The sequence below is a fragment of the Melospiza georgiana genome, chromosome Z (assembly GCF_028018845.1).
Source record: "Melospiza georgiana isolate bMelGeo1 chromosome Z, bMelGeo1.pri, whole genome shotgun sequence".
In the NCBI taxonomy this organism is placed as follows: Eukaryota; Metazoa; Chordata; class Aves; order Passeriformes; family Passerellidae; genus Melospiza; species Melospiza georgiana.
Window position 1 is genome coordinate 38,017,464 of NC_080465.1, and position 27,483 is coordinate 38,044,946.

The following is a 27,483-nucleotide window of genomic DNA, read 5'->3' on the forward strand; positions in this document are numbered from 1 at the left end:
TGACTTGGAGGTGTTGATGGACAAGAAGCTGCATTGTTCTTTATGTACTTACAGCCATTGTACTTTTCAAATATTATTTTAAACAAAGAATCATGTTACAGATATATTTCCAGAAGAGAAAAAAATCTGTGTTAAAGATGTCTCAAATCAAAAGGCAGCAATATGGCACAAACCCAAACCCATTTACAGTTACAGTACAAATCCATAAGCAGGAGCAACCATGGAGGTAGTAATTTAAACTTAAAAACTTTCTTTCTTTTGAGGAATTTCTACAGAACAAATCTTGCATCAGAACAGAAGCCAGCATATGTTGGACTGTCTTTACTCACATTTTTTTCTTTTGATTTACTTGTTGAAATGTCCTTAATATTATGAGTGCTTTTCACTACTTTAAGGAATTTAGATAAAGGAAGAGAGGATTATAATATGACTGCTTTTGAAGAGTAAACTGTTATATTTATTCCATTAAGAGTTTACATGGATCAGCTGAACAAATTTGGGAAAAAAGGTACATTAAGGACTACGAAATGCACAAGGATTCAGTTACCAGGATGGTAACTAAAATACTGCAGATTGGTGTAAATACATCTTTTTGCCTAGTCTTGTATTTCTCCTTAGGTAGCTGTCACTGGCCAGAATCAGAAACTGGTTATGACTACAGATAACACTGTAATCTGACCCAGTCTCTGTGTTCTGTGGTACAGTGGTGCAGAGGCACATCAGCTGGCATAGATTTTCCTCTGCAGGTTAGAGGAGGGAACTGGAGTGAATCTTAAAACAATACAACGCAGTTTTCTTATTTTGATAATTCATTATCTTAAAAGAGCACAGAATAATAGTCCCATCACCACCCATGGAACTTGCAATATTAGAACTGCAATAGATCTTTTATCTAAATCACAACTGGGGTCAAGACATTCAAAGAAAGCTTAAAAACATCAATGTTAGAGAAAGTACATATAACATGTCACAAGTACATATAACATTGTACTTGTGTACAAATCAAGTACATTGATTTGAAGGGTATAGGGCACTCCTTTTAAAGTCTAACAAAACTGATGTCCCAAAAAGCTGCATAGCAGCTCACATGGTCAGCTCATCAGGCAAAGACATTTGCACCTCTGAGCTTTGTGCAAACAGCTGTGATAATGGCAAGATGCGGTTTCCCAATCCTTTATTCTCTTCCAAGAAACCTCCTTTCTTCTGCTGATATGTATGAAGAAAACAGCTCGTTTTGTTGGCTGTGTATTTTGAAATGATACATTTGTTCAAAGCTACGAGACTAGCTAGCTATTCTTGATTTGATATCAAAGTCACCTTTGATATCCAAGCTTCACTTTCTATTGCATCTTCTGTTCAAGATTCCTATTTTGCTAGCTAAGGCAATAAATAATAGTTTTCAAAAAGGTGCTGAAGAGCTGTCCAGCTGATCAAGCACATAAACCGGGCTTGTATCTCTATCACAGTGATTACACATAGCCCATGCTAAGCTGAACTCTGTGCTGAGGTTCTGAATAAAAAAAGCATTATCCGTAGAGTGGCTTAACAAAGCACTCCAGATGTGGTGTTTTCCAAGGTGAAGTGGGCATACCTTGACATTACTGTGCGGCACACCTCTCCAGTCTTCCTGCTCCAATGCATAGTTTTCAAGTTGAACTAAATCTGGATTAGCTCTGGAATATGAAGAAATATGGATAGGAAAGATATTGTTTGGGATGCTTCTGTATTTCCTCAGATTTTACTTCCTAGCACTAGAGATAGCTATAAAACTCTAAACTCACATTGAAGAAACAATTCTGGCAAAGTTATAATTTTGAATGAGCTGACTGTAATGTCTTGTGTGAAATATCATCCTGATGCTACCTGACAGAGAAAAGGGATACATTTTTAAGAACACTTATTATTTGAACATAGTCTGAAAGAATATTTGAACACAATCTCCAATTTTTTTCCAAAGGCATTAGACTTGCGTTAAAAAGGAATTATGTAGGTACAAAGTCATAATGGGAATTAATTGGTTACTATCATGGTTTTAATGCATTTTTCTAATATTTCTAATATTTCTATTTCACTTATATGATTTCAAGATAAAACCCATAGCAAAGTTTTAATGTCCTTTCTGCTACTATCATATTTGTAGAGAAGCAATATATATAAATAGAGGAGAAAAGCAACATATATTTGTATTTTAATAGCTATCAGTAAAGTCAAGACAGGATTTGTATCATGAATCCTTGCAGAAAACAGCTTTGCTGTTCAAAGCAAGCTCCATCTCACTTAATTTGGGGACCTCTGATTCTGAAACCAGGGACTCAAATCATTACTCCAGCATAAATACATACCAGCATAAATTCGTGAGGGCCTTTTCCTTTATAATACAGTATTTATGATAGCTCAGATTATATCAGAGAAGTAATTTCATGTTTACTACAGAGATGAAGAGCTTGCATGAATCAATGATCTTTGGTGCAAAGTAAACTCACTTTTAGGTTCCGAAGTAGCGATCAGTTATTTTTCTAAATTCAGGAGGCAGTAGATCTGTGATACAATTAAGATGAAATTAAAGAACAACTTGGATTTTTTTTCTTTCATTGTTATTTTATTTAAATGTTGGTTCAAATATATATCCTCAATGTGGCCACTCTGGGGTTAGTTCTGGAAGATGAAGAAATGTGGGCATCTCTATAATCCAACATACAAGTTTGTAACTATGATCATATCATCCCCAGAGAGACACAGAACTGAAAAATGGGGGAAAGTAGTTTTCCGTTACCTCTCTGCTCCCCAAGACTAGCATCACCAGAAGTTAAAGCAGTAATAAACACCCACACATACGCCCCGGTAACAGCTGTGGACAGTGTCGCTCATCCTACAACTCGCCGCTCGAAAGCAGCTCCACGCTCTGCTAAGGAAACACAAAAGCCTTTTTCTCCTATTCGTTTTGTGAACGAAACCTCTCTCTGCTGGGAAAATGCCCTGGGGGCGCGCCCGCAGGCCGGGGCGGCGCGGGGGCAGTGCGGCGGGGGATGCTCGGCGCGGCCGCCCGCGGGGTCAGGGCCGGCGCGGGCGGGCAGGTGGCGGCGGGCGGGCCGAGCGCGGCGCCGCCCCCGGGCCCCATTGGCGCGGGCGGTGGGGGCCGCGCCGCGCCGCCCCCGCTCTCAAGTGCGAGCTCCCGGCGGTGCCGTGCCGTGCCGTGCCGTGCCGGGCTGGGCTGCGCTGCGCTGCGCTGCGCTGGGCCGGGCCGGGGGCATGCAGAGCTGCGGGCGCTGGTGGGGGCGGCTGGCGGCCCGCGGGGCGCCGCACCTGTGGACGGCGGGGCAGCGGCGCTGGGGCGGCGGGGAGGCGGCGCGGTGCATCGAGCAGCTCCTGCCGCGGCACGATGACTTCTCCCGGCGGCACATCGGGCCCCGGGAGCAGGAGAAGCGGGAGATGCTGCGAACCGTCGGGGTGCAGGTAGGCGCCGTGCGGGGCGGGGGCTGCGCGGCCGGACCCTCCCGGTGCGGGCTGTGCCGCCCCGCGGGAGCTAACCACGGCGTGCGGGCGCTTCTTGCAGAGCGTCGAGGAACTGATGGACAAAACCATCCCGGCCAGCATCCGCCTCCGGAGGCCGCTGAGGATGGATGACCACGTCTGTAAGTGACCGCATGGCCCGGGGCGCTCCCGGACTCCCTCCCGCGGCCCCTTCCGGCCGCCAGCGGGGCGGGGGGCACTCGGGGGGCGCGCCCCCTGCCCCCCATGTCCCCCTGACCCGTGTAGCGGTCTGATCTTACCGCCCGAGCAGAAGTGCAGGGTAAGACTTAAACAAGCGTAGCAGCACAGTCACCGACACTTCATTCTTCTCCAAACAACTCCGTAGATTAATTTGGCTGCTGCGTTTGTTGCTGTCCTCTCGGAAATCGGTAGGAAAATATGTGTAGCAGACAGGAGCTGCTCGAAAGCTCCCTTTGGAGGTCCAGTGCTCCATTGACTTTACTTTGTCCTAAGAGCCTAATGTGTAGGGAAAAGTATGACTAAATGTCGTCCCCTTAATGTGGACTGAGCCACTGTCTTTTTGTTGTTCTTGTGTATCTGCAGGATTTCTTTGTTATTCCTCGTCCCCGACATCATCCCCCCCCCCCCCCAATAATAATCTGCATATCTTAATAACATGAAAAGTCTTTGTCTCCGTAGTATGGATACACAGTAGACTAATGGCCAGAATTTAAAATCTGTCTAATTGAGTGTTATGTGTAAACTGCAGGAATATTAAACATCTGAGTCAGTTATTGTGTCACTACAGTAATTCGGCAAATTGTTGTAGGAAACTTAATGTGATTTCATGAGGCTTTAGATATTAACATTTTGAAGAGTTAGCTAGCACAAAATTTTTATCTGCATAACTGCACTTTAGCGCAAAATTTGTGACAATGATGCTGGAAGTCCTGTAAGTGAAAGAAACACTTTAAAATCCTCATTGCTAAACACTTACACTAAAACTAACAAAGCTCAATGGCCATTCAGATATGGGATCCAGTTACATCAGTATTAACTTCATTTATGTGTCACAATCCTTTGCCTGATTCGTAGAAAGCTTGCAGGCATTTTCTCATTGCTCATCCGTGTGCTGTAATTTGAGTGTAAACTTCAGGCCTGCCGCTCCGGTGAGGTTCCTGGCCAGTTCAATCTGGTTACTCTGAGATGACATCACGCATGAGAGGCAGCACCACAATGAACAGCCAGGAAAACTAGACCCTGAAAAGCAGAGTCTAGCCAGGAGGGATACAACAGGGAATGATAGTTTCTATCTCTAAAATGTTTTATTAGTACAATGGTGTTTTAGTCTTTTGGAACTTTCTGTCTTATTGGAAAGGTGAGAGGCTTGGTAGAGAAGCAGAAGAATTTAACAGCCTTCTTGTGTCTATATAACTGCTGAAAGTAGTGCTTGGCATTTTCCTTACAGCTAATGTGTTTTAATCAAGGTATTCCCTGACTAAGAAGCGATTTTAACTGACCCCAAAGACAAAAACTTTTTAGGTTACTATATTTTTAGGTCAGTAGAAGGAGTGAAATGCAGTTTATCACTAATAATTCTGGCTTAGAAGCCCTTCCAATTTTTTAAATAATTAGTTTTTATTATTAATTAATGTGATACTCTTACAAAATTTTTACAGGGTAGTGGGCACTAAAAAACTAAACTAGTGGCATCAGCCTAAGTCACACTCTTTATGCAGTGCTCAAATACTGATTCTTAGTAATTTTGAGTGTATGTCTCCTACACAGTGGTGCGTTAGTTGATGTCCTGTTGTAGGCAAGTTCTCACTGTGTAACAGGACCTCATTAGTTAACAGCGTATTTAGTTCACTGGCATTTTGCTCCACTTGCTATGCTGTTCTTGTTCCCTTAGAGTAAACTTTGAAAGAATGTGACTGTGATGCAGAGTCTCACATTGCACAGCATGCTACAGTGAGTTTTCAAAAGAGATGCTTGCATGAGGTACAGAAAACCTTTTTTTCTGTACATGACTGTGTTTTTCTTCTGCAGCCAGTGTTCTGGACTGCCTTTTATAGCTTAATGTGAAGTTTGCCACTAGTTTTCCCCTGAACTGGTAGCAGAAAATTCCACAGCTTTTAAAAGAAATGTTTAAAGCCTCAGCTTAAAGTTGTGCACCATCACATTGAACACACGAACATCTTGTACCCATCATGTTGTAATCTGAATGAAGTTTGTTTTAATATACTGTTAGAACACTTTCCAATTACCAGGATGGTATTTATTATGTAAGGATGGGGCATTATTTCTCTATCATATACGTTTTACTAAAGGGAATTAGCAAAATTGGGCAGTGTCATGAAAACTATTCTATTCTAACTTAAACATTTGTTTTTATTTGAATGCTCTCACACATGGAAAGAGAGAACAAAACAAGGCAATGCAAAACATGTTATTCAATGAGCTTCAGCATATATAAAATTTATATTACAAATACAGCAATTTCCACTTGTCATTATAATTCAAAAATGTAATCATAGTGACTCCACAAATTGGAGTGCAGCTGAACAAATGAGCTGTGCTAGAGCTACTCCTTTATAGTAACAAACACAGCTGAGCTTACGCTGAAGTCTCACTAAAGTCAATCCTTACAGATAGAATTAGACATGTCGTTCAAGAAAACCACACACTCACCATAAGAAGCTTGTCTGTGTATCATGGGTCCCTGCAGTTACATTTGGGTGTTTTGGAAAGCTTTCTTAGCTGTAGACCTCATCTCAGGTGTGTATATTTGATGTGTACATTTGTTATATAATCTTCAAGTTTTGATTCAGTGTGTGTCACTAGAAAAGATCACATTACAGATCCTTCCATTGATAATCTCACAAGTTGTCCAAAATAAGGAAAATGAATCAAATGTGTGTATGCAATAGTAGTAAAGAAAAAAAAGAGAGAAAAGAGGCTTCTGTGGATGGAGCTTGTGTTAAAGAGCTTGTTTATATGGCATTGCATATTCCACTGATGATAAATAAAACCTCTGATTTCAGTAGAAGCACACTCTTTTTGTGTTGTCTCTCCTAGACATTTTAGCACAGACTTACTCTTCAGTGAAGAATGAAGCTTCATTACTTCTTTGAAGGACATAACATATATAGAGAGAAAGTCTTTAACCTTATTTACCTGGACATTTCCTGAGGGCAGGTCAGCTGGAAAGCTCTGCAGAGGGATCTGGACAGGCTGGATCATGGGCCGAGCCCAGTGGTGTGAGGCTCAACAAGGCCCAGTGCTGGGCCCTGCCCTTGGGTCACAACAACCCCAGGCAGTGCCACAGGCTGGGGCAGAGTGGCTGCAAAGCTGCCACAGGAAAAGGCCCTGGGGGTGCTGGTGACAGCAGCTGAGCGTGAGCCAGCAGTGCCCAGGTGGCCAAGAAGGGCAATGGCATCCTGGCCTGTGCCAGCAATGGTGTGGCCAGCAGGAGCAGGGCAGGGATTGTTCCCCTGTGATTGGCACTTAAGTTGTGAGGCCAGAATTTGAATCGTGTGTTGTTTTGGTCCCCTCGCTACAAGAAAGACACTGAGGTGCTGGAAAGTGTTCAGAGAAAGTCTACAGAGCTGGTGAAGCAGTGGAGCACAAGTCCTGTGAGGAGCAGCTCATTGAGTTGGGGTTGTTCAGGCCGGTGAAAAGGAGGCTCAGGGGCACATTATCACTCTCTACAACTGCCTGAAAGGAGGGTATAGCTGGGTGGGGTTTGCCCTCTTCTCCCAGGGAACAAGTGACAGGACAAGAGGAAATGGCCTCAAGCTGTGGCAGAGGAGGTTCAGCTTGGAAATCAGTAAGAATTTCTTCACTGAAAGAGTGGTCAGGCATTGAATGGACTGTGCAGGGAGGAATCATTCCTGGAGGTGTTCAAGGAACAACTGGACGTGGCCCTCAGTGCCATAGTTTACGTGATAGCGTGGTAATGAATCAGAGGTTGGAGATGATGATCTTGGAGATGTTTTTTGACCTAAATGATTCCATAATCTGTTTTTCTTAAATCTGAATGACCAGCCATTCTGGTAAATGCCGAGCTTTGATAGTACAATTGCATCTACACTCAAAATGCTTTTTCAATAATTTTTAATGTTATCTATATTGGCAGATTTTTTCCATGTACTGCCATTGTCAGTGATGGAGGAGAGAAGGACTGTAGCTTGTGCTAAGAGGTTTCTGAGATAAAATCCTTTCTTTGGTATGAAAGATGAAAGCACTAGCTATGTCCATTTTGGGACCAAAAAACCCAAAACATTTTAAGTGTCTCTTGCCATGAGTCCGCTGACTGTTGTAAAACCATCTGTACCTCAACTAATTCTGGAAGAGGGGCTTTTTTACAGTCAGATTTTTCTGCAGATACAGTTAAGGAAAAACTTAATTTTGGCATGTAACTTCTGTTCAGTCAATATTTACTCCAAGACTAGACATCTGTTTGATTCTTAATTGGGATCAGCTGGTATTACAGAGCTTTATTCCCAGGGTTACAGTAAGGAAACTTGAACAATCAGCTTTTCTTTAGGTATTGAAGGTACATTAGCACATATGTTGTGATTGACCTATTTGAAGTAAAGGAACGTACTGTCTTGTATGACTAATCTATATTTTATCCCTACAAACCTACTGTCTATGTCAGTCATAGTTATTCCTGCAATGCTGCCATGGTACATCCATCTTTATATGTAATGGATAGGTCTTGTGCATATGTTTATTTCTGCTTTTTAGTTCAGAAGTTGAATTTTTTAAAAGGTTGAATTAAACAAATACTTCTGTGGACTCAACCAGGTTTTTTTCTCAAACATTCCCACGTACATTCTCAAATTTTAGAATTTATCAGCATTAGTTCCTAAAATCTCAAGAATGCAATTGGGTCTCCAGTCTAAACATTATTAGAAGCAATGCTGTTGAGAAGCAGTTACAATGTAATAAAGACTATTTGTGTCTCCAAATTAGCAGCTCCTTTTGCAGTGAATCTTTTTTTAATAGGATTTTACATTTTAAACGCCAGTTAAAAATTAATTCTGGATGAATTTATAATCATCCCCTAGTGTCAGACAGGTTTTCTGCCCTTACCTTGAAGCTGGGCACACAGCACCTGGAACACGCGCTTTCCTTTTGCTGTCCTACGGCTTTATTACTATGTTCCTGACCATGCTTTGGAAATATTTTTCTTCAATATAAACTGGCTTTGGGTTGGTTTTTTAAAAGAGATTGAATTGAATACTTAATTAAGGGAAATAAATTAATCCCCCTTTTATCAGTGGTTCTAGGGATCTTGCTTCCTTGATCACAGAGATTAGATTTTTTTTAAAGATCTGATATAAAGTGAATAATATATCAGACAAATAGTAACCTTCTTTTAGTATTGCATGGTTAAAGTTGTATAACTTGAACTGCTCCTTTTGTATTTTCTTCATTTCGCTCTCCTTCTCTAGTGCCATATTTTGCAGGTATCTCACAACTTCAAGGCAAGTCTACTGTGCTAACTACGAAAACACTAGCAAAAATAACAATGCATCGCTTTGTGATCTGATAATTCAGTCCCTCTTACTGTTTTTGTGATATATTCTGCCTTTGTTATCTGTAGATGTAGCAATCTGGAACTGCCCTTGCAGAACCTCTCAGACCTCCAGTAAGTTTTCTCCAGTTATAGGAAAGGAATACAGCAAAAGCAGTGGACATTATTCTGAGTACTGCCTTTGATCATAATTTCTAATGAGTTGATGAGGGGAATAAAGATCAACTGCAGTGACTTTGCTGGCAATTTTTTTGCTGAACAAGGTTCTTAAAGAATTTTTATTGTACACCTAATAAAATGAGTCTATAGTAAAGCCATTTCAATCACTTTTTCTTAGAACACTGGAAACAAACAGCTGAGTGTGACAGTGGCCAGGGTCCAACCATTACTTAAACGTAGTAAATTTTCTTTCTTTTTATTTCCCCATTTTGCATATTAGCTCTTAATCTCATTGCTGGGATTATTGCTGGGAGAATTAAGAAGAAATTAGTCACATAGCCAAAAAATATTTCAAGCTATGTTTTTTGAACTATGTAATTAAAATTTTTAAGAATCCTATATGTTTTAGTTTTAAAGAAATTAATAAATATTTAGAATAATACAACATTTCCACTGCATATGCTCCAAGTTATATACTTTATACAGTGGAAAAAGTCTGCTATTTTCAGAGTTGGTGACAGTCTTGGGGACCAAACTGGAAAAGCAGCAACTTCATTATTAATTTAAAAATCCATTTTTAACCATACATAAGATCACTGTTGTGTTTCACGTTCATCTGCCTTTGTATTAGCATTAGTTATTTCCAAATTGATCAATAATGAGTTAGGCCCCTTTCACAAATAACATTATGAGAATACACTGTTGAAACCTAGGCTTGACAGAATGGGAGATAAGGCTGCTGATGGAGACAGACCCAGCTCAGTCTCTAGCCCCTACCCAAAGCTTTGCTGTGGGGTCAGATTGCTCAGGGCTTTACCCAATCAGAACATAAAACCTCAAAAGGTGGAGTCCCTGTCCCACTGCTGGACTGTCCTCCTGGCCCCAGCTGTCCTTATCTCCAGCCTGAGGCTCTGGCCCTCCTGCTATGCATGCAGAGCTTTTAAGAGCCTGGCTGCATCTCCTCCATCCCCTCCTGTTGGTACTGGGGGTAATGGTAAGCATGGTTTGTTTCATTGCCTTGCTCTCTGGTCTTTGGACTCCAGCTTCTGTATTAACTTCTCTCACCATTACCTGTATCACTCTTACTTAAATTCAGAACCCTATCAGTGTAAAGTAAACACTGAATTAATGAAATCTTCTTGGATTTATGTTTGGTCATAGGTGAGCCAGCCTAATAGATAAATCAGGGGCTATTGACTTCCCTTGTTCAGAACTGCAGTTATATTTATGAGCTGTCTTTCTAAAGATATGCTGTGATGAAGTGCTTCAAGGCAGTAGAAGGCAAAGGATAAGGAGTCTTTATCCCTGACCTCTTCAAAGAGGTGTGTTAAATGTGGGAGATGTATTTTGAGCTGTACTGCTGCCATTGCCCTTATCGTGACCAAAGGAGCAGGGAAGTAAGGTGAAGCAGGAATGGAAGGAGTATGGCCTCCCATACTTTGCCACCCTGCTTAAAATCAACTGTGAAGCTGTCTTCGCAGGTAGCTCATTAAAATGTGATAATTAAAAATATATTCAGTCTTAAAACCTCTCAGTGTAGGTATTCTAGATGGAGTGTGGTTCTACTCTTAATCACAATCTCTACCTAGGCTGCTTGCAGCCCCTCTGGGCTTTTGGTTTTGTGCCTTCAATCAGTTTGGAAGCATGTTTATTTCAGAGATCTCCAGCACAAGCTAAATGGCTGCATGTAGTTGTTGTTAGCTACAATTGCAGAGAAATAACTCAAGAAGAAAAGCCCATTTGAGCAAACAAAGGAAATGTTATCTATCACATTGTGCAGTATTTGTGGTATGTGTTTACTGCAGAAACCACACTTAGTGCATTTTTGTGTGTCATATTGAGCTAGCAAGCAAGTTAAATGATAGCCAACTTCTGCCTTCAATAGCAATTTGGAATTAAACAAGGAAATTCATTACCATTTCCAAGAAATCATTGATGTTTGAATTATGCAAGAGCACAAGCCTCTGTCTGAAATTGCAACCAAACTGTCTTTCATCAAACTTTTTGCAAGTGGTAGAGGAAGGCCTCTACAATGTTAAAGCTTACCTAAACAACTGCCTCTCTCTTACAAAAAACTTTGTGGGAGAAGTTCTGGGGAGTGAAGTTTTTCACTAGTTTAGAAACTTTGCCCTGAACATTGCTGAGTTAAAACCTAATAAGCATATAACAAGTCTCCAGAAAAAAAAAATTGCAGTTTACTGAAAGTAAGAAATCAGTCTTCAGAAATACATTAAATCTAATGGCAACACTGAGTAAAAGGCAGAGAAGAAATGAACTTTGAAATGAGAACTTAACATCAGTTTAAAAACTCTGTGAAAGGTGTAATGTGACTGTGGAAGGAATTAATTGAAAACCTGGAGATTTTTGAAAAAAAAATCTTTATTTGTGAAATGCAATAGCAGCAACTTGAGTGAAAGGAAAAAATCAAGTTTTGAAATCAGAGCTGAAGTTCTAATATCCTTGTTTGTGGTTGCTCTAGAAATTAATTCAAACCCTAGATAATTATTTGCCACCGCATTCTAGAAAATTAACTATTCTGACTTGATATCTCTTGCTGGAGTAACTTACAGAGAGAAAATAAATTTTGAGACATACCGGGCCTGAGATATTCTAATTCTGTGATTTGTGGCATTGTATTACAAAGTGACATCTTCAAGTTGCGGTGCAGAGGGAACAGAACTTGCTGTAACTGTCCCATTACAGCAAACTCTGAGGTCAGATGTGGGGGAAGAATTAAAAAACATCTGCTTCCCTCACCCAGGAGGGTTGGTTTCCAGTTCCACCAGGTCTGTTAGGTTGGGCTGACCTGTCGTGTGATCTAAAGATCGTCTACTGACCATCCTTTTGCATCCTCAGCTACTAATACATTTTTAAAATACGACTGTTTGGCAGATTTTTGTAGCATTATTCACTGACTGCTAGGAACGGGTTGACTCAGTGTGATTTTTTGCACTGCTTTCAGGACACAGAGAAGCAAGACCAAAGAGTAAATTATGGTTTGGGGAGAGAGGGAATGCAAATACTTTCATTCTATGTATTTCAAAATCATTCTTTTGTAATGTTTTCAAACTAGATTGACAAACTCATTTGAAAGTTAATCTCATTTGGAATGGGATTAACTAGAAATAATCTTACAAATTTTTTCTAAATAAACTGGTGAAGTATGGTAAAATTGAATTGAAAGAACTGTTCTGTTTTATCAGCAATTTAGGGAAAATTTGAGGAAATAAAGTTCTATGATACTAAGAAATTCTCCTGGGTGCTTGGTGTAAGCTCACTTTGTGCAAATATGACTCTGATAGAAACACTAAATGACAGCTGTGGATGGCAATAGCTTCAAACAATGTAGATTCTGAAAGATTCAGCTAAGAGAAAATGTTTCCTTGTGTTTTTAATGCATGTGCAAGATAGGCCTCTTCTGGGTTGAATGTACATTGTATTGGAACAGAAGGAGCTCCTTCTGCCTACAGCTGTTTCTCTCACTATTCTTTCCACTTGCTTTGGAACCCTGTTATTATTCAGGTGTTGCATTTTCAAAATTCTGGCAGAATTTAAACTTCCCTAAATGTTTTACCTGTTTACTGCTTTATGTTTGCTGTTCTTGACTTGCACTTCATTCTGCTACTCTTTGTACTTGCACCACCAATGGTTTTTTCTACACTGGGGTAGAAGACATTTCGGCTAAAAACTGTTACTGTTACATGTAGCTGTAGCATTCTGACGTATTGTCTTTCCAATTAGGTGAAAATGAAATTCTTGAAACTCTGTACGATATTGCAAAGAAGAACAAGATATGGCGGTCCTATATAGGCATGGGTTATTACAACTGCTCAGTGCCTCAGCCCATCGCGCGCAACTTGTTGGAGAATGCAGGATGGTAATGTAACACATGTTATTGTTAAATGTATATGTATAAGTACACATTTGTCCCACAAACCTATTTTTATTACTAAAGCTTTCATATATTTGGTAATGATGTGTATCCTACTGTGTAGGAACTGTGTTGTTCATGCTAAAGCTTAAAATTTACTTTAGAAGATGCTCTTTTTTGTAAAATATGCCACTAGTTTTGTGGCTTCTATTTACAGCTCCTATATATTATGAACTAATACAAGATTACATGTTTGCTTTAAGGAAGTATAGAGACTTACCTCTTAAATGAAAGTTATTCTTTCCTAACTTTTGCCTAACTTCAAACCAGCTCCCTCCTCCACTGGTGTACGCAATTTGGGTGGAGGTGGTTAAATACTATGCAATACTATGATCATGGTTTTGTGATGAGGAAGTAAGAAACTTCTAAGGAAGTAGAAAATTCTAAAGTATCTTCTCTTAGTATATCTTTCTTGGTTGGTTTTTTTTTTTTGTTTTTTTTTTAATGTTTACCCATAAAGTGAGTTTTCGTCTTGTCTGACCAAATAATTCTTTAATAATTCTTTGATGAACAGCAGTGACATTGAACTACCATAATAATATTATTCATTTATGAAAAGGCTGAGAATATTGTACTTGGTTTGGATCATCCTGTTGACAATTCAGTTTCTAAAGAATTGTAAGTCAGGAATGATGCAACAGGAAAAGCTAAATTTCATGTGGTCTCTCCAGCAGCCTGAATGTCATCCTGCATTTTCTCATTTAGTTTACAAGTTCCCCTATCACCAGTCACTAAAATGCTTCTTTTATACTTCTTTTATTAAAATGAGTTACCTTACTTAAATTACTTTTTTCCTGAGTAATTTTTATTTTAGTAAAATCCATATTTAAAGGTTTTATATATATTTTAAAAAGCCCAAACAACAAAAAACCCCACAATGAACCAAAGGATCATATCACTCAGTGAAAAAAGTCATTGTTACTTAGATGTTATGAGTTTTTTATACTTTGGGTTGCCATAAATGGGTCTACATATCTGTAGACCTCTAAGTCTTATTTATTTTTAGATTTGTTGGCTCTATTTGCATCACTGGTGGAAAAGTTGAAGTGTTTGAAGTCAAGGAATCTATGAAATAAATCTATGCAAGGTTTTATTTGGCCTTATCCTTGTTCACTTTTTGCAACACATGCAATCTAAATATTTCAATACAGTACCAGGAAACCAAATTATTGGTTGGTAGAAGCAAAGACAAGAATGGCTAGAAAATAAGTGGAACAAAATGAACTGCAGACATTTCAATCCTAAAAAGTTATATAGTGTTACTGAAACAAGTTTGTCCAGCAATCTGATCTTGCACTGTCCAGTAAAGCCAAACTAAATGGCTAAAAGTTAAACTATTAGATGACTAAAGCGAAGGCTAAAATATTTGTTGGAGAGAAAGCATATATGTGTGCATGCATGTATGCTAAAACAACTATGAAGGCTTTATGGAAGCTGTTAAAGAAATCAGACTTCTTATTTCTGCTGAGTGTGTAACAATTTCCATGCTGACACACTTCACATTGCAGCTCCAAGGGAAATACTACAAGCTCAGGCTCATTGCTTCTGATCTATTCTGCCTCCCTTACATAAATTGTGTTTGCTTTGCTTGGGATTTGTTAGAGCAACTAAAAGTCTCCCTAAGTCCAACTTACTTGATTCCTTTGCCTCCAGACTTTAAATGTGTAAGAATGCAAACATGTACCAAGCATGGTACATCTTTGAGAGTCTTTCACATCTCTAGTGTAAATTATTAAACTTGATAGTTAGTAACACTCAGAATGTAATGAAAGCATTGCATTCTGAAAATAGCTACATACTGTGCAATAATTACTTTTAGAGAGCTTCCTTTTAAATTACTTTAAAAAGTCACTTACCATGTAGTATAGATTCAGGCAGAACACAGAATGCAGACTAAAGCCAGATATTTTATTTGAAGAACTTGTAGAGAAGTAGAATCAATTAAAACATGTAGATGCTTAAAAAATGCCAAAAACCCCTTTTTAAAAGGAGTGTTTAACTAAGTGTGCTTATGTTATAAGAGGTGTCTTTATTTGTGGAACTGTTAAGCTTCATAGTAGTTTGTGGCAGTACTGGAATTCAAGATTTCTTGGTTGATTTTTTTTCCCATCTTTCTGAAATTGATTTGGTTTTAGTTCAACTGTGTTGGCCATTCAAAACCATAACATCAAAGTCATAAGGCTTCATTAATTTTGTTTTGTAATACAGTGTACTTTCCCAGCTATGTGGAGCAGGAGTTCTCTAATGCATTTCAATTAATCACAATGTTTTAATTCTTGTTGTTAGTCTAATTCTAGTTCCTTCTGCAAATTAAAATACAAGAAATGGCCCTTTGGTGAAATAAAATGAGAAAACACGATTGTAAAACTTTAGGTACAGAGAAATTTCTACTAATCAATAAAAGTCATTGCTCATGCAAAGGCATTTGGAATGATTCTTTTTATTGGTGAGAACTGAGTGGGCAGGGGGACCACACAGAAAAGAAATCTTGATACTACTAGAGTGAAAGTTTATCTGGCAAACTGAACACTGGGTTTAGCTGCTGTGGAGAAAAAAGCCCTACTATTGGGATTAGCAAGGCTACATGCAGTCTGCAACTTGGTCTCACTTGTGAACTATGCAGTCATATGATGATAATTAGTTTAGTGCTAGAACTGGCCAAAACTGAGAAAAAAACCCCTACAGGTTTTGGGAAAATCATCAAGATTTATGTACTCTATACATAGCTATTGCTTTCAGTTGCTATACTGAATAGTGTATGTGAATAATTCAAGCCGATGTTTCATTAAATTAGATGGTTAATGTATTAGCATAATATATTACACTTTGAGTTCACTTCCTGAATATGTCCTTCTTCTAGCTTTTTAATTCTCTTCAAGACTTTCTCCTGCTTTCTCTCTCACCTTACTATTTTGTTACTTCTCTCATCCTGCTCAATACCAAGTTCTCCAGCATGTTTTTAAAAGATCTTTGGTTTTTACCTTCTATTGACTTTACACAACTTGAGCTTCCAAATACTGGGGTCTTTCTGGAAACCTTATACCTTCAGTTTTCAAAAGACTAGGACTTGCTACTGCCCTTTTAGGGAAACTAACTACTCTTTTCTTCCATCACGAGAAAACAGAGGCCACAAGTGTTTGCACTTACCACTTGTTTCTGGCTGCTACTCTAAATTCAACCTGGTGTAAAGTCTGTCCTGAACTACTGTGTAATCCAGTGCCCAAATTTCCAGCAGAGAGGAGAGCCTGACCTTTGTTTTTGCCTTTCATTCCTGGACCCATGCTGCTTTTTTTTCTGGACTGTTACAATAGAGCGTGTCCCTTAGACTGTTGCATTTTTGAAGGAGTTGCTTATATTGCACTACTGTTTTTTTCACCAAATGACAACAGATAAAACTTACATCAGTCTGACTTCCCTCCACTAACACATATGGAAACTGTCATTGCACAAGGATTGCATACTTCTGAGCTTGATTCTGAGAAATGTCAAATGCTTTTCTTCTTAAAAGGTTGGAGAAGACTTGATAAATAAAGGTCTTCAGAAACAGTGTTGAAAAATTGTGGCAATATCTAGATATGCTTGAACAACGCATTCTCCTTTGAATATTGTGACTTGATTTAATTCTTTCACACTCGGTGAAGGACAGAATTACTCTGTCCTTCTCCATAATGCCCTCACACCTCTGCTTTAAAAGTAATTTCTCTTTTCAAAATGGAGAAACAGAATTCTTTTCCTGTAAAAAGTTAAATCAATGCCAAAAGGTAAAAATTGCAATGATAACTGTATTCTATTCTTAATTAAATATTATTTATTTTTTATGTGATACAGTTCAGTTATATATTGCCATAACTTTGTTACACGTGTGTTTTCTTAGCCCCAAACTCAGAACTTTTTTCCGACAGGGTTACCCAGTATACTCCTTACCAGCCAGAGGTGTCCCAGGGCAGGCTGGAGAGCCTCCTGAATTACCAGACGATGGTGTGTGATATCACAGGGATGGATGTGGCTAACGCGTCTTTGCTGGATGAAGGGACGGCTGCTGCAGAGGCCATGCAATTATGTCACAGGTACTGTGTTTAAAAGTGTGGTTAAATCAAAGCAGGAAGTAATTTTGGAATTTGAAGGCATTTATCCCTGTGTAGGTAATGGATTGATGTTGAGTGTGGCCTTCTTACTGTGAGCAGTTCACTAAACAGCTGGAGTCCATGTTGCCATCCCCCAAAGAACTTCCTAGCCTTGATGTGAATGTTTAACTCAGACATTTAAGGCCTTCAGAAAACTAAGGACATGGGAGAAATTCTAGAGGAAGGAAGACTCACCCTTGTTGGAGGAAGGCTGGGCTAGAGAACACTTAAGCAAACTGGACTTAGACAGGTCCTGATGTGCTGCACCCGTGGCTGCTGAGGGAGCCTCCTGACACCAATACAAGGCCCCCCTTGCTTGTGTCTGAGCAACCACAGTGACTGGGACAGGTGCCTCAGCAGTGGAGCAAAGAAAATGACACTCCTGTCCCCAGGAGGGGAGGAATGACTATGCAGGGAACTACCAGCCAGTCAGCCTCACCTCGATCCCTCAGTGGGATGATGGGACAACTGCCAGCCCTGGAAACCATTTCCAGACATGTAAAGGACAAGAAGGGGATAAGGAGTCATGAATTAAAACAAGGGCAAGTCATGTTTGACCAACCTGATGACTTTATGCAGTTGAGTGACTGGCTTGGGAGGGGAGAGCAGTGGGGAGTCTCCCTTAAATCTCCACTGAGAAACCAAAAATTATGGGCTGGATGAGGTGGGCTGGTGGCTGTCAGAATGTCAGCCCAGGGGATGCTTTGTCAGTGACATGAACTTTAGGTGGAGGACAGTTATAAGCCAGGGGCAACACTGGGTCCAGTCAATGATCTGTGTGATGGAGCAGACTTTATCCTCAGCAAACTTGCTGGTGGTGCAGAACTTCAAGGATCAGATGATGGACAAGTGAGTCATGGTGCCTTCCAGGGGGACTTGGACAGGCTGGAGGAAATGGGTTGACAGGAACCTTGTGAGGTGAACAAGGGGAAGTGCCAAGTCCTGCAGCTGGGGGAGAAGCAACCCCTGGCATATGGGGTACATGATGGGGTCTGGCAGGCTGGAAAGCAGCTTTTCTGAAAAGGCCTTTGAGGGGTTTGGGTGACACCAGATTGAGCACAATCCAGCAGTGTGTGGCCAATAGGCAAACAATCTCCTGGGCTGCACTGGGAGGAGGAGTTCTACCAGGATGCCGGGGGGGGGATCCCTCCCTCTCACCCTGATGAGCCCACATCCCAGAGCACTGTGCCCACCTCCCTTGTACAACAGAGACATGGACATACTGGGAAGAGTCTAGTCACCCCACCTAGGATACAGCCCAGCTCCTGGCAGACACACACCTGCTCCCACTGATACCTCCACAGACACAAGAGCTCCTGTTGGCTGATGTGCTGCTCCAGTTGCTGGCTCTCACTCCATTCCACTCCCTCCACTCATTTCAATTGCTGCACTATGGAAATGTGGATCCTTTGTGGTCTGACTCCAGTGGGACTCACACACACACACATGCACACACAGAGAATATGGAGACCCCTTATCCATGAAAGGAATCAGAAAGGCATTTAACAAGAGAGGACAGACTTCACTGGTTAGGTGAAGAACTTCAGCAATGAACTATTTATATGTGACTGTCCCAGTCTATCCCCTTACTCCCCTATTTTGCTACAATTATTGCTCACAGAATCACTTAACTGTACTATTTCCCCCCTAAACATGTCATAATAAGACATGTCTGTGATCCCCAGATGCTTTTCTTGTGCATCCCATAATGTCTACTTGCCAAGTGGGGGCAGGCACGCAGATGGTGTGCCTGTGATAATTAATCCCACCTACCCGGTGGGCTCTTTGCTCCTCTGCACTTGTGGAGATGGGTCTCTGTTGGGCTGATTTTCCCTGAGAAGCACCCGGGAGCAGCAGGGACAGGGTGTTATCTGGGCTCCCCCACCTGCCATTGCCTTTCTGGGGGATGCACAGGACCTTTTATCACATGATCTGAAGGACTGTGGAGTGTGGAGTACATAAATTCTAAGTTGCTAAAAGTGAAACTCTTATTGGAATATACAAATCTACTTTCATGGATGCCTGCTGTAGGGCCATGTGAAAGAGATGTGCAAATCAAATAAGTATGAGAAATTATTGAAGGTCACTCATAACTGTGTATCTGGAAGGTGATTACACAGCAGAGACTGTGTAATCATAGTTTCATATGTGTAAAAATAGTTTTCTAACTACTCACTAGTTTAAAGCCTCCCTGTCATGTAAAATTCCACTTACCAGAATCACAGAATGGTTTGGGTTGGAAGGGGCCTTAAAGATCACCTAGTTCTATCCCCACTGCTGTGAGCAGGGACCCATCTTCTTCATCTCCCTACTTGAATGGCTCCTTTTTTTTTCTATCCAGGGCAACATTGAAAAGTCTGTATTAAAGACCACAGTTGTATTCCTTTAAAAGAGTGTGTGGAGCCATTCCCATGGCTTTTGAAATTAGCTCTCTGTTCTGTTTCAATTTCTGCCATGTATGATTCTCATTTGAGTGTCTGAAATGAACTTTCTTAATCTAAATGTGCCAGAAACATTCTTAAATCTTACACTTAATCTGATTATAATAACCAATATTTTCAACTGCCTTTTTACATAGAAAAACTCACTTCTAGAAAATAAGCTAATTTATTTCCATGGGAAACAATATATTATTGATGTGTAAACCTTCTTTTTCTTTTTTTAACAGACACAACAAAAGGAGGAAGTTCTATGTAGATGCCCGATGCCACCCTCAAACTATAGCAGTGGTCCAAACTAGAGCAAAGTAATGTTTTCCTCCATTTTCCACCATATCTTTTCCCTTACACTGAATCATTTTCCATCTGTGCCTTTTTGCTGTATAACTAACATTTCTGGCCTGTGCTTTCTTTGCAAACTAAAAGCAGAAGTCTGTTATAATTTGACATTACTTCTAGTTCAAATACAACTGCAAAGAAATTAAAGCTGTCTAAAAAGAGACTAAACATATCATAAAAAGAAAATATTTAATTTTTCCTTTAGATTGTTGCATAACTGCATACATTTGACTGTTGAATTCAGCCTGGTCATTTTTTTCTTTTACTAGGAAGCAAGTATCTTAAGCATTCTCTTTTTGCTTTGCTCTGTATTTCTGATGATGATATCAAATGTAACAAATGTAATTCTTCTTCAGTACTATATACCATAATGTGAAACTTTCTCAGTGCTTAGTGCTGCAAAGATGTTCAACTGTCTTTGTATGTTAAAGAAAAGAGTCATATATGACTCCATGGAAACATCTTATTAAGTATGACTCCAAGGTCAGAGGTGGTTTGAATATTTTACCTTCTGCGTGTTTTTGTTTCCAGTTATACAGGTGTTATTACGGAGCTCAAATTACCCCATGAGATGGATTTCAGTGGAAAGGATGTCAGTGGAGTGTTATTTCAGTATCCAGACACTGAAGGGAAGATTGAAGACTTCTCTGAACTTGTTGAAAGAGCTCATCAGAATGGGGTAAATTTTATTGGTCACACAGATATCAATCTGGCAGCCATTTTCATAAAGCTAAGTGTTAATGAGATACCCTCTCAGCTACATGCAATTCATAACCATTACAGCCATTGCACTTCAGCTCCATGCAAGTGATGTGGTGCTGTTTGAAACTAGATAAAAAAATCTAGCTCCCATGTAGGCACTGTTCCTTTAGAGGAGAGGCTGACAGCTTCGTGCGTTTCTGTTCTCAGACTCTCGCCTGCTGTGCTACTGACCTTCTGGCTCTCTGTATTCTGAAGCCTCCCGGAGAGTTTGGGGTAGATGTTGTCCTGGGTAACTCCCAGAGGTTTGGCGTCCCGCTGTGCTACGGGGGACCCCATGCAGCATTCTTTGCTGTGAAGGAAAATCTAGTGAGAATGATGCCGGGCAGAATGGTGGGTGTCACAAGGTAAGGGCTCCCTCGGCCATGAAGTGAAGATTGAAGCCATAGAGTCTTAGAATCCTTAAGGTTAGAAGAACCTTCAAGATCATCAAGTACAACTATCAGCCTACCACAATGTTCACCACTAAGCCATGTTCTCTAGTGTCATATCCACACATTTTTTGAACACTTCCAGGGATGGTGATGCTGTCACTTCCTGGGCAGCCTGTTCCAATGGTTTAGAACCCTTTATTTGAAAATCGTTTACCTGATATCCTGTCTAAAGTCTCCCCTCAGAGATCCTAGTAACAAATAAGAAACCATAAAAAACACCCTATGACCATCTTGTGCAGCCTTTGTGAACAACAGGTGACCATGGTGTTGTACTAACCACCCTATTTGTTTGAAAATGGTGAGACTAAAAGTTCCCTTCAGTTTTGAGGAAGCAAGCTTCAAGAATTCCATTTGTGTGGAACTGTCTATAGTTCTTGTGGCATTGTGGGATGAAGAGATAACCAAAAGCAGAGTAGATTCATTGTGACGGCAGGAGGCTTTGCAAGCTAACTTACTCCACATATTTGTATTGGTTTTTTCTCTGTCATCCAATCTTATAAAACATAAATGGAAAGAAGTAGAAAATTCAGCGAACCTCCAAAATAATCTAGAAGGAATTTAATCTAGTTCAAATTATAGTTATGCAGAGAAATAGTGTGCAAAATCTGCTTCTGATAATTGCTGATAGTGATGTATACTGTGTATTTTGAGAAGATGTCAAACTAGTAATAATTGAAATGCAAAGTAATTGTCACTAGGAACACTGCACATCTTTGTCACAGAGGCTATCCAGAAGTACTCCAGTAACCAAAATAACTAAAACATTCACAGTTATCAATAAATTTAGGAATATTCAATTTATGTTATTTTTCAGTTCGAATAGCTGCAATAATCTCTATCATTTTAAGGCAAATACCAAATTTCCTGTAGTTAAACAGAAATCTAGAGGTGCTTTAGTCTTGCTTTGTTTGATGTTGCAACTGTCCTGACCTATGCTTTGTTCTCTCTAGCACCCTTCTGTCTCTGAGGATAGATAATTAGTTTCAGGTTAGCATGTATAAAGTTCTGTGTCATAAATAACTGTAATTTTAAAGTAACAGAAGCAACATTTTCACTTGTGGCTTAGAGATGCAAGTGGGAAGGAAGTGTACCGGCTTGCTTTACAAACACGGGAGCAGCACATCAGGAGGGATAAAGCTACCAGCAACATCTGCACAGCACAGGTAACTTACACTTTATTTTCAGGGCTAGAAAGGAACAAGTTGAACAACAAATTACCTATACTTTAGAGAGATTTTAGTAGAAAAATAAAGGACATAAAAATATTCTAGTCTTTGTTCATTTGTTTTGAATGATGGGGTCTGCTTGAAAAGACAGTTTTACTATCTGTTTCCTTACTGCAGTCCTGAATTCTTGCAGTGTCATGAATCTGTCTGTCTTGTAGCATAAACACCAGTTAGTGGCATGTTTGTTATAAGCAAGACAGAACTTTTCAGAACGTAGAAGAGAATTCCGATGGTCTTCTGCCAACTCAAGGCAGAAGAAATAAACTTTTAATTTATAAAACTAATTACTCAAATTGTCACAACTTATATTTTTTGTCTATGCAATTTGATGCAAGAATGTTACATCATCAATGTAATATCTTTACAGGAAAATACCATGATTAAGTAAGTATCAGAGTTCCAACAGTATCCAAAATAGTTATTTTCACCATACTTCCACAGACCTCCAGCCAGCCAGAGTCATAACTTTTCTTTGCTCCTAGCATTGCCTTCCTCCTGCTCTTATGTTGTGACAGATTTTGAGAAGAGATTATTATTGACACAAGTTTATATATTTACTATTGAGGAGATACTCTATAGTATTTTTTTGTACTGATCCTTGACTTTAAAGTCTTTAAAGATCTTTGTTGCAGTAGTTGAATTTAAGTACATGTTAATTGCTAAAACAATTACATTTCAAACAGCATTGAATTCATAATCAGTCCTTACAGTTTCATAAAAGTATGTTGCCTTTCCCTACTTTTATTTTGTAGGCAGGAGATGAGTAGCTATAACATCAGCTGAGGATGTGTGGTTTTCTCTGGGTGCTAAAGAAACTTTCCACTGAACTGACATGAAGTAGTCTTTGCTCACAATAACAATATCCTGAACTATATTTGGATCCTAGGCTCTTCTGGCTAACATGTCAGCCATGTTTGGGATATACCATGGGTCGGATGGACTAAGGCACATTGCAAGACGAGTACACAATGCTGCTCTAATCTTGGCTGAAGGTGCGTACTTAATGTTTACAGAAACTCTTCTAAAACCCTTACCCCTTAAAAACACATCTTAAACTTGCAGGGCAGAGCAGGGGTGTCCATCTGATGTGTGCTCTCTCAACTTGAGAGGCACCATTTTAATACAAAATTCTCAGCTGATGGTTTTTGTGTAGTTCTGGTAATGACATCCAAGAATAAGATGTCTGTGTGATAAGAACTTGCAGTCATTGCTTCTGTTTTTTTGGGAAACCTAACAGAAGTCTACAGAGTGAGTCCCTGGATGGTACTGTTGAACTGGTCTTTGCCAGCATCTACTTCTTTTGATGGACCATCCTAGCTTACTCACAGAAATCTGCACAGAGTATAAATAATATAGCAAAGGAAGGTAATAAATTATATTAAAGCAATAGAAACATTTCAGTTAAATTGGGTGGAGTATCATATCTGCTACAAACATTGAAATCCCAAAGCTTAATAGCTGAAGAAAAGCACAAAATCTGTAGCAGAACATAATGATTGCACCTGGACTATGTGGTCTGGTAGGGTTTTTTTTCTCTGATAATACTACCACGGCTGTCAGAAGGAGCTATACAAAACTGGAATATTTGGAACCAAGGGATTACTGTAAGAAACATCCATACTTTATTTGCCAGATAGCTTAATAAGACCTCTTCCTACTGGAAAAAACCCTAAGACTCTAAACTTTGTTATGGCAAGTTCTGTGGCAATTCATATCCATTAATATCTTTCCAATCTTATTATTTTGTCCTTATTGCATTCATATACCAACACTGCTGTTGTATATATGTCAGATTTGATGTATCAGAATTACCTTCCCTACACTCAATCTGCATTATTACTTAGGTTTGAATCTGGTTTAGTTGCATTTCATACACAGTAACATTTCAATAAAAAGATGGTGATTTTGCTGCTTTTTACACAAGGGCCATATTTTGCTTTATTATGTAAAAGCATTTATTTATGAGATACATAGTATTGCTGTGTAACTGCCACCTTAGCAAACAAGACACTGTGCATATATAATAGAATTAACTTGCTGTTTTTTATAGGTCTCAGGCGAGCTGGTCACAAGCTACATCATGATCTGTTCTTTGACACCTTGACGATCACGTGTGGATGCTCAGTCAAAGAGGTTTTGGACAGGGCAGCTCTTAGAAAGATAAATTTTCGGATTTATAGTGATGGCAGGGTAAGCAACTTTCTAAACTTTTGATAGATTCAGAAATTTTCTAGTGTGACATTTTCTTCATTAAGTCTCTAATCATTACATTACAATCTGTGCTAAACAGAACAAAATTATTTAAGATCTTGTAATTTGCTCAGATATATCCATCAATTATAAAGATAATATAAAGAATGAACTTGTGATGCACTGAACTTCCAGAAATAATGATTGTGTTTACATTTTATGCCAATTAAGAGGATTATCTAATCTGTTCACGTTAAATACGCCACTAAGGAGTAGAGTGGAGACACTCTAAAATTTAATGATGAAACACAAGGTGACATCCAGAATTCAGGTCCTGTGGCAGTGTTTGAAGGCAGACTGAAATCTAAACCACATCTTGGTTGGCACTAAAGACCTCTTCACAGAGTGTTCTGTAAATTGGAATGGGGGAAGGAGTGTTACAGGAAAATGGGCAATTTTCTTATTAAGTAGAAAACACTTAGAAACACTGGAAAGGAGGTCATGAGTATCAAAGTTTCTGAGCCATCTGGCTTGGATGGTTTAGGAGGGTAAAGGAAGGAACTGGAAAATGTTATATAAATAAAATAAATTTATATATCATAAATACCTATAAATATGTATGTTTACATATTGTTGGGTAGATTGCTTTTTTTTTTTTCCTCTTGTGTTTCTGGAAACAGTTTCTTGACCAAAACAAATGTACTATGTCTCTAGAATAAACAGCTTTAAGTAATTACTGGTGCTTTTATCCATAGCTTGGAGTATCACTTGATGAAACTGTAAATGAGAAAGATCTAGATGACATATTATGGATTTTTGGTTGCGAGTCTTCTTCTGTAAGTACATAATAGGTAATGTGGATTAAATTATCTGAATGTTTCCAGAGTTTAATGAAAACCAAAACTGGTCTTGTATAGTGGGTTTCTATATGATGACCATTTGTTAAATATTAAGAATTTCAGATCCTCTCTTAAATAAAGAGGTAGTGTTAAATAGAGGATTTATATGCCATTTTCTGGTTGCGGCATTCAGTTCCTTCGGTCAGATTGGACACCTTGCATTAAGGGTATTACTTCTTATGTGATGTAAGAAGTTAAGTGGGGTCAGGTATTTCTTTCCCCACTGGAATTTTTGTTGCATGTCATTAGCATTTAGCAGCAACACCTACAAGATAAGGACTACTGAGGCATTAAAGCTACCCAGTTTTAATATATCGCTGTTGTCATGCTAGGTATATAGAGATACATATGATATCAAAGGTGGGGGTTTTACCTTAAAAGCTGACTAAATCCTGAGGCAAACTGTTTTATAAGCTAGTTCTAATGGAAGTTGACTACAAAAAAAAAAATCCACTAAAATAATTGACTCTGTTTCTTTTTGTTGAAGGAGCTAATTGCTGAAGGTATGGGTGAGGAAACCAAAGGCATCTTTAGCACCCCATTTAAGAGAACTTCCAAATTCTTGACACACCAGGTTTTCAACAGGTTTGTGAATGTCTGATTGCTACTTTTGGGGAATCTGAATGTATGTTTGCTGTTTTTAGGGAATCTGAAATACCTCCTTTCTAAACCAGCAGTGGAGTCAGTTGAGGACAGTTTGGTACCTAGATTCATTACAGCAACTCATTACTCTAAAATAAGATACTTAGTAGTGTTTTTAGCTATCCTCTCATTTTAAATGAGCAGAGCAATGCTCATGACCACTGAGGGAATGTGTCTTTCCATTAATCTGCTGCATTGTACAACCTACCATTTGAAGACATGGTATCCTTGTATTCCATATTTACTGATAGTGTTACTGAGATAATAATAAGCATTTTTAATCTGTGTCACTATTAGCAAGCTTAAAGTGCCAGTTTGAAAAGAACTACTTGGTATATATTAATAACTATCCTCAGTCTTACTTCTTTTTTGTGCTCTTTTCCTTTTCCTGGTACAGCTGATCTGCCTGCCTTAACATTGTGTTTTGTGTTCTCCAGCTATCACTCTGAGACAAATATTGTGCGGTACATGAAAAGATTAGAAAACAAAGATATTTCCCTTGTTCACAGCATGATTCCCTTGGTAGGTATTTACCAAAAAGAAAAGACAAAAAATTATGTACTTACCTATGTGTTTATGTATTTCAATAAATACTGATGTGTGTTTGTATTTTTAGGGGTCCTGCACAATGAAACTCAATAGTTCAGCTGAACTCACAGTAAGTTGCAATAATACTGTCTCACTTGATATCCACATGAGTAGACTATCTAGCCAGTGTCATTCCAGTGAAGTAAAGCCTGGTTTTGGTCTAATACCTCACCTGAGGAGGCAGTTTCTGGGGCAGCTGAAGTCTCCCTCTCCCTTTTCCACTAAGAAAACGTTCTGCACAAGTAGGACTGCAACAACAGAAGGAGAGTATGTGGTTTTGAAGACTTGATTTTGAAAAAAATTATGAAAACAGTTTTTGGAATTAGGTATCACAGTCCTGTTCCCTCAAGCAATGTTGCATTACCTACATTCTTTCTGCTTTACAGATCTTAAAATCAAATCCTCAGAAATATGGAAAGAGTCAGATGGGACAGACAATTCATGCTTCTTTTTCAGTTTGCAATTTCTTAGAATAATTCTCTTTTCCACAGCTGAAGAGTCCCCAGATATCTTCATTTTTTTAGCTGATAGCACATGAAGCAGAGCTTTAGCCAGGCTATTTGGACTTTTTGACTTGGAATGTCCTTCCTTTGCTGTCTTCCTGCTGTCTTCTCACTTTCAGTAGTTTCCTTTGTCCCCTTTCTCTCACTGCTTTCTCTCTTTCCCTTCACTGTTTTATGTCTTGTATATTTCCTCTAAGTAACACTAATACTATTCTCGGCAACTTCTCTTTGTTTA

At 39.2% G+C, this 27,483-nt stretch overlaps 1 protein-coding gene across 1 annotated transcript in view; it reads left to right on the forward strand.

Annotated features, from left to right (window-relative positions):
* Window positions 1-3,249: 3,249 nt before the first annotated feature.
* The window catches only part of GLDC (glycine decarboxylase), a 38,467-nt gene continuing 14,233 nt past the window's right edge, over window positions 3,250-27,483 (forward strand). Inside the window, exons 1-14 of the mRNA XM_058044490.1 lie at window positions 3,250-3,453; window positions 3,554-3,632; window positions 12,917-13,052; window positions 17,009-17,173; window positions 19,899-19,976; window positions 20,539-20,686; window positions 20,917-21,113; window positions 22,267-22,363; window positions 23,313-23,418; window positions 24,477-24,616; window positions 25,372-25,452; window positions 26,003-26,100; window positions 26,595-26,679; window positions 26,774-26,815. Coding sequence (XP_057900473.1) covers window positions 3,250-3,453; window positions 3,554-3,632; window positions 12,917-13,052; window positions 17,009-17,173; window positions 19,899-19,976; window positions 20,539-20,686; window positions 20,917-21,113; window positions 22,267-22,363; window positions 23,313-23,418; window positions 24,477-24,616; window positions 25,372-25,452; window positions 26,003-26,100; window positions 26,595-26,679; window positions 26,774-26,815 — 1,656 coding nt within the window. The remainder of the gene's footprint in view (window positions 3,454-3,553; window positions 3,633-12,916; window positions 13,053-17,008; window positions 17,174-19,898; window positions 19,977-20,538; window positions 20,687-20,916; window positions 21,114-22,266; window positions 22,364-23,312; window positions 23,419-24,476; window positions 24,617-25,371; window positions 25,453-26,002; window positions 26,101-26,594; window positions 26,680-26,773; window positions 26,816-27,483) is intronic.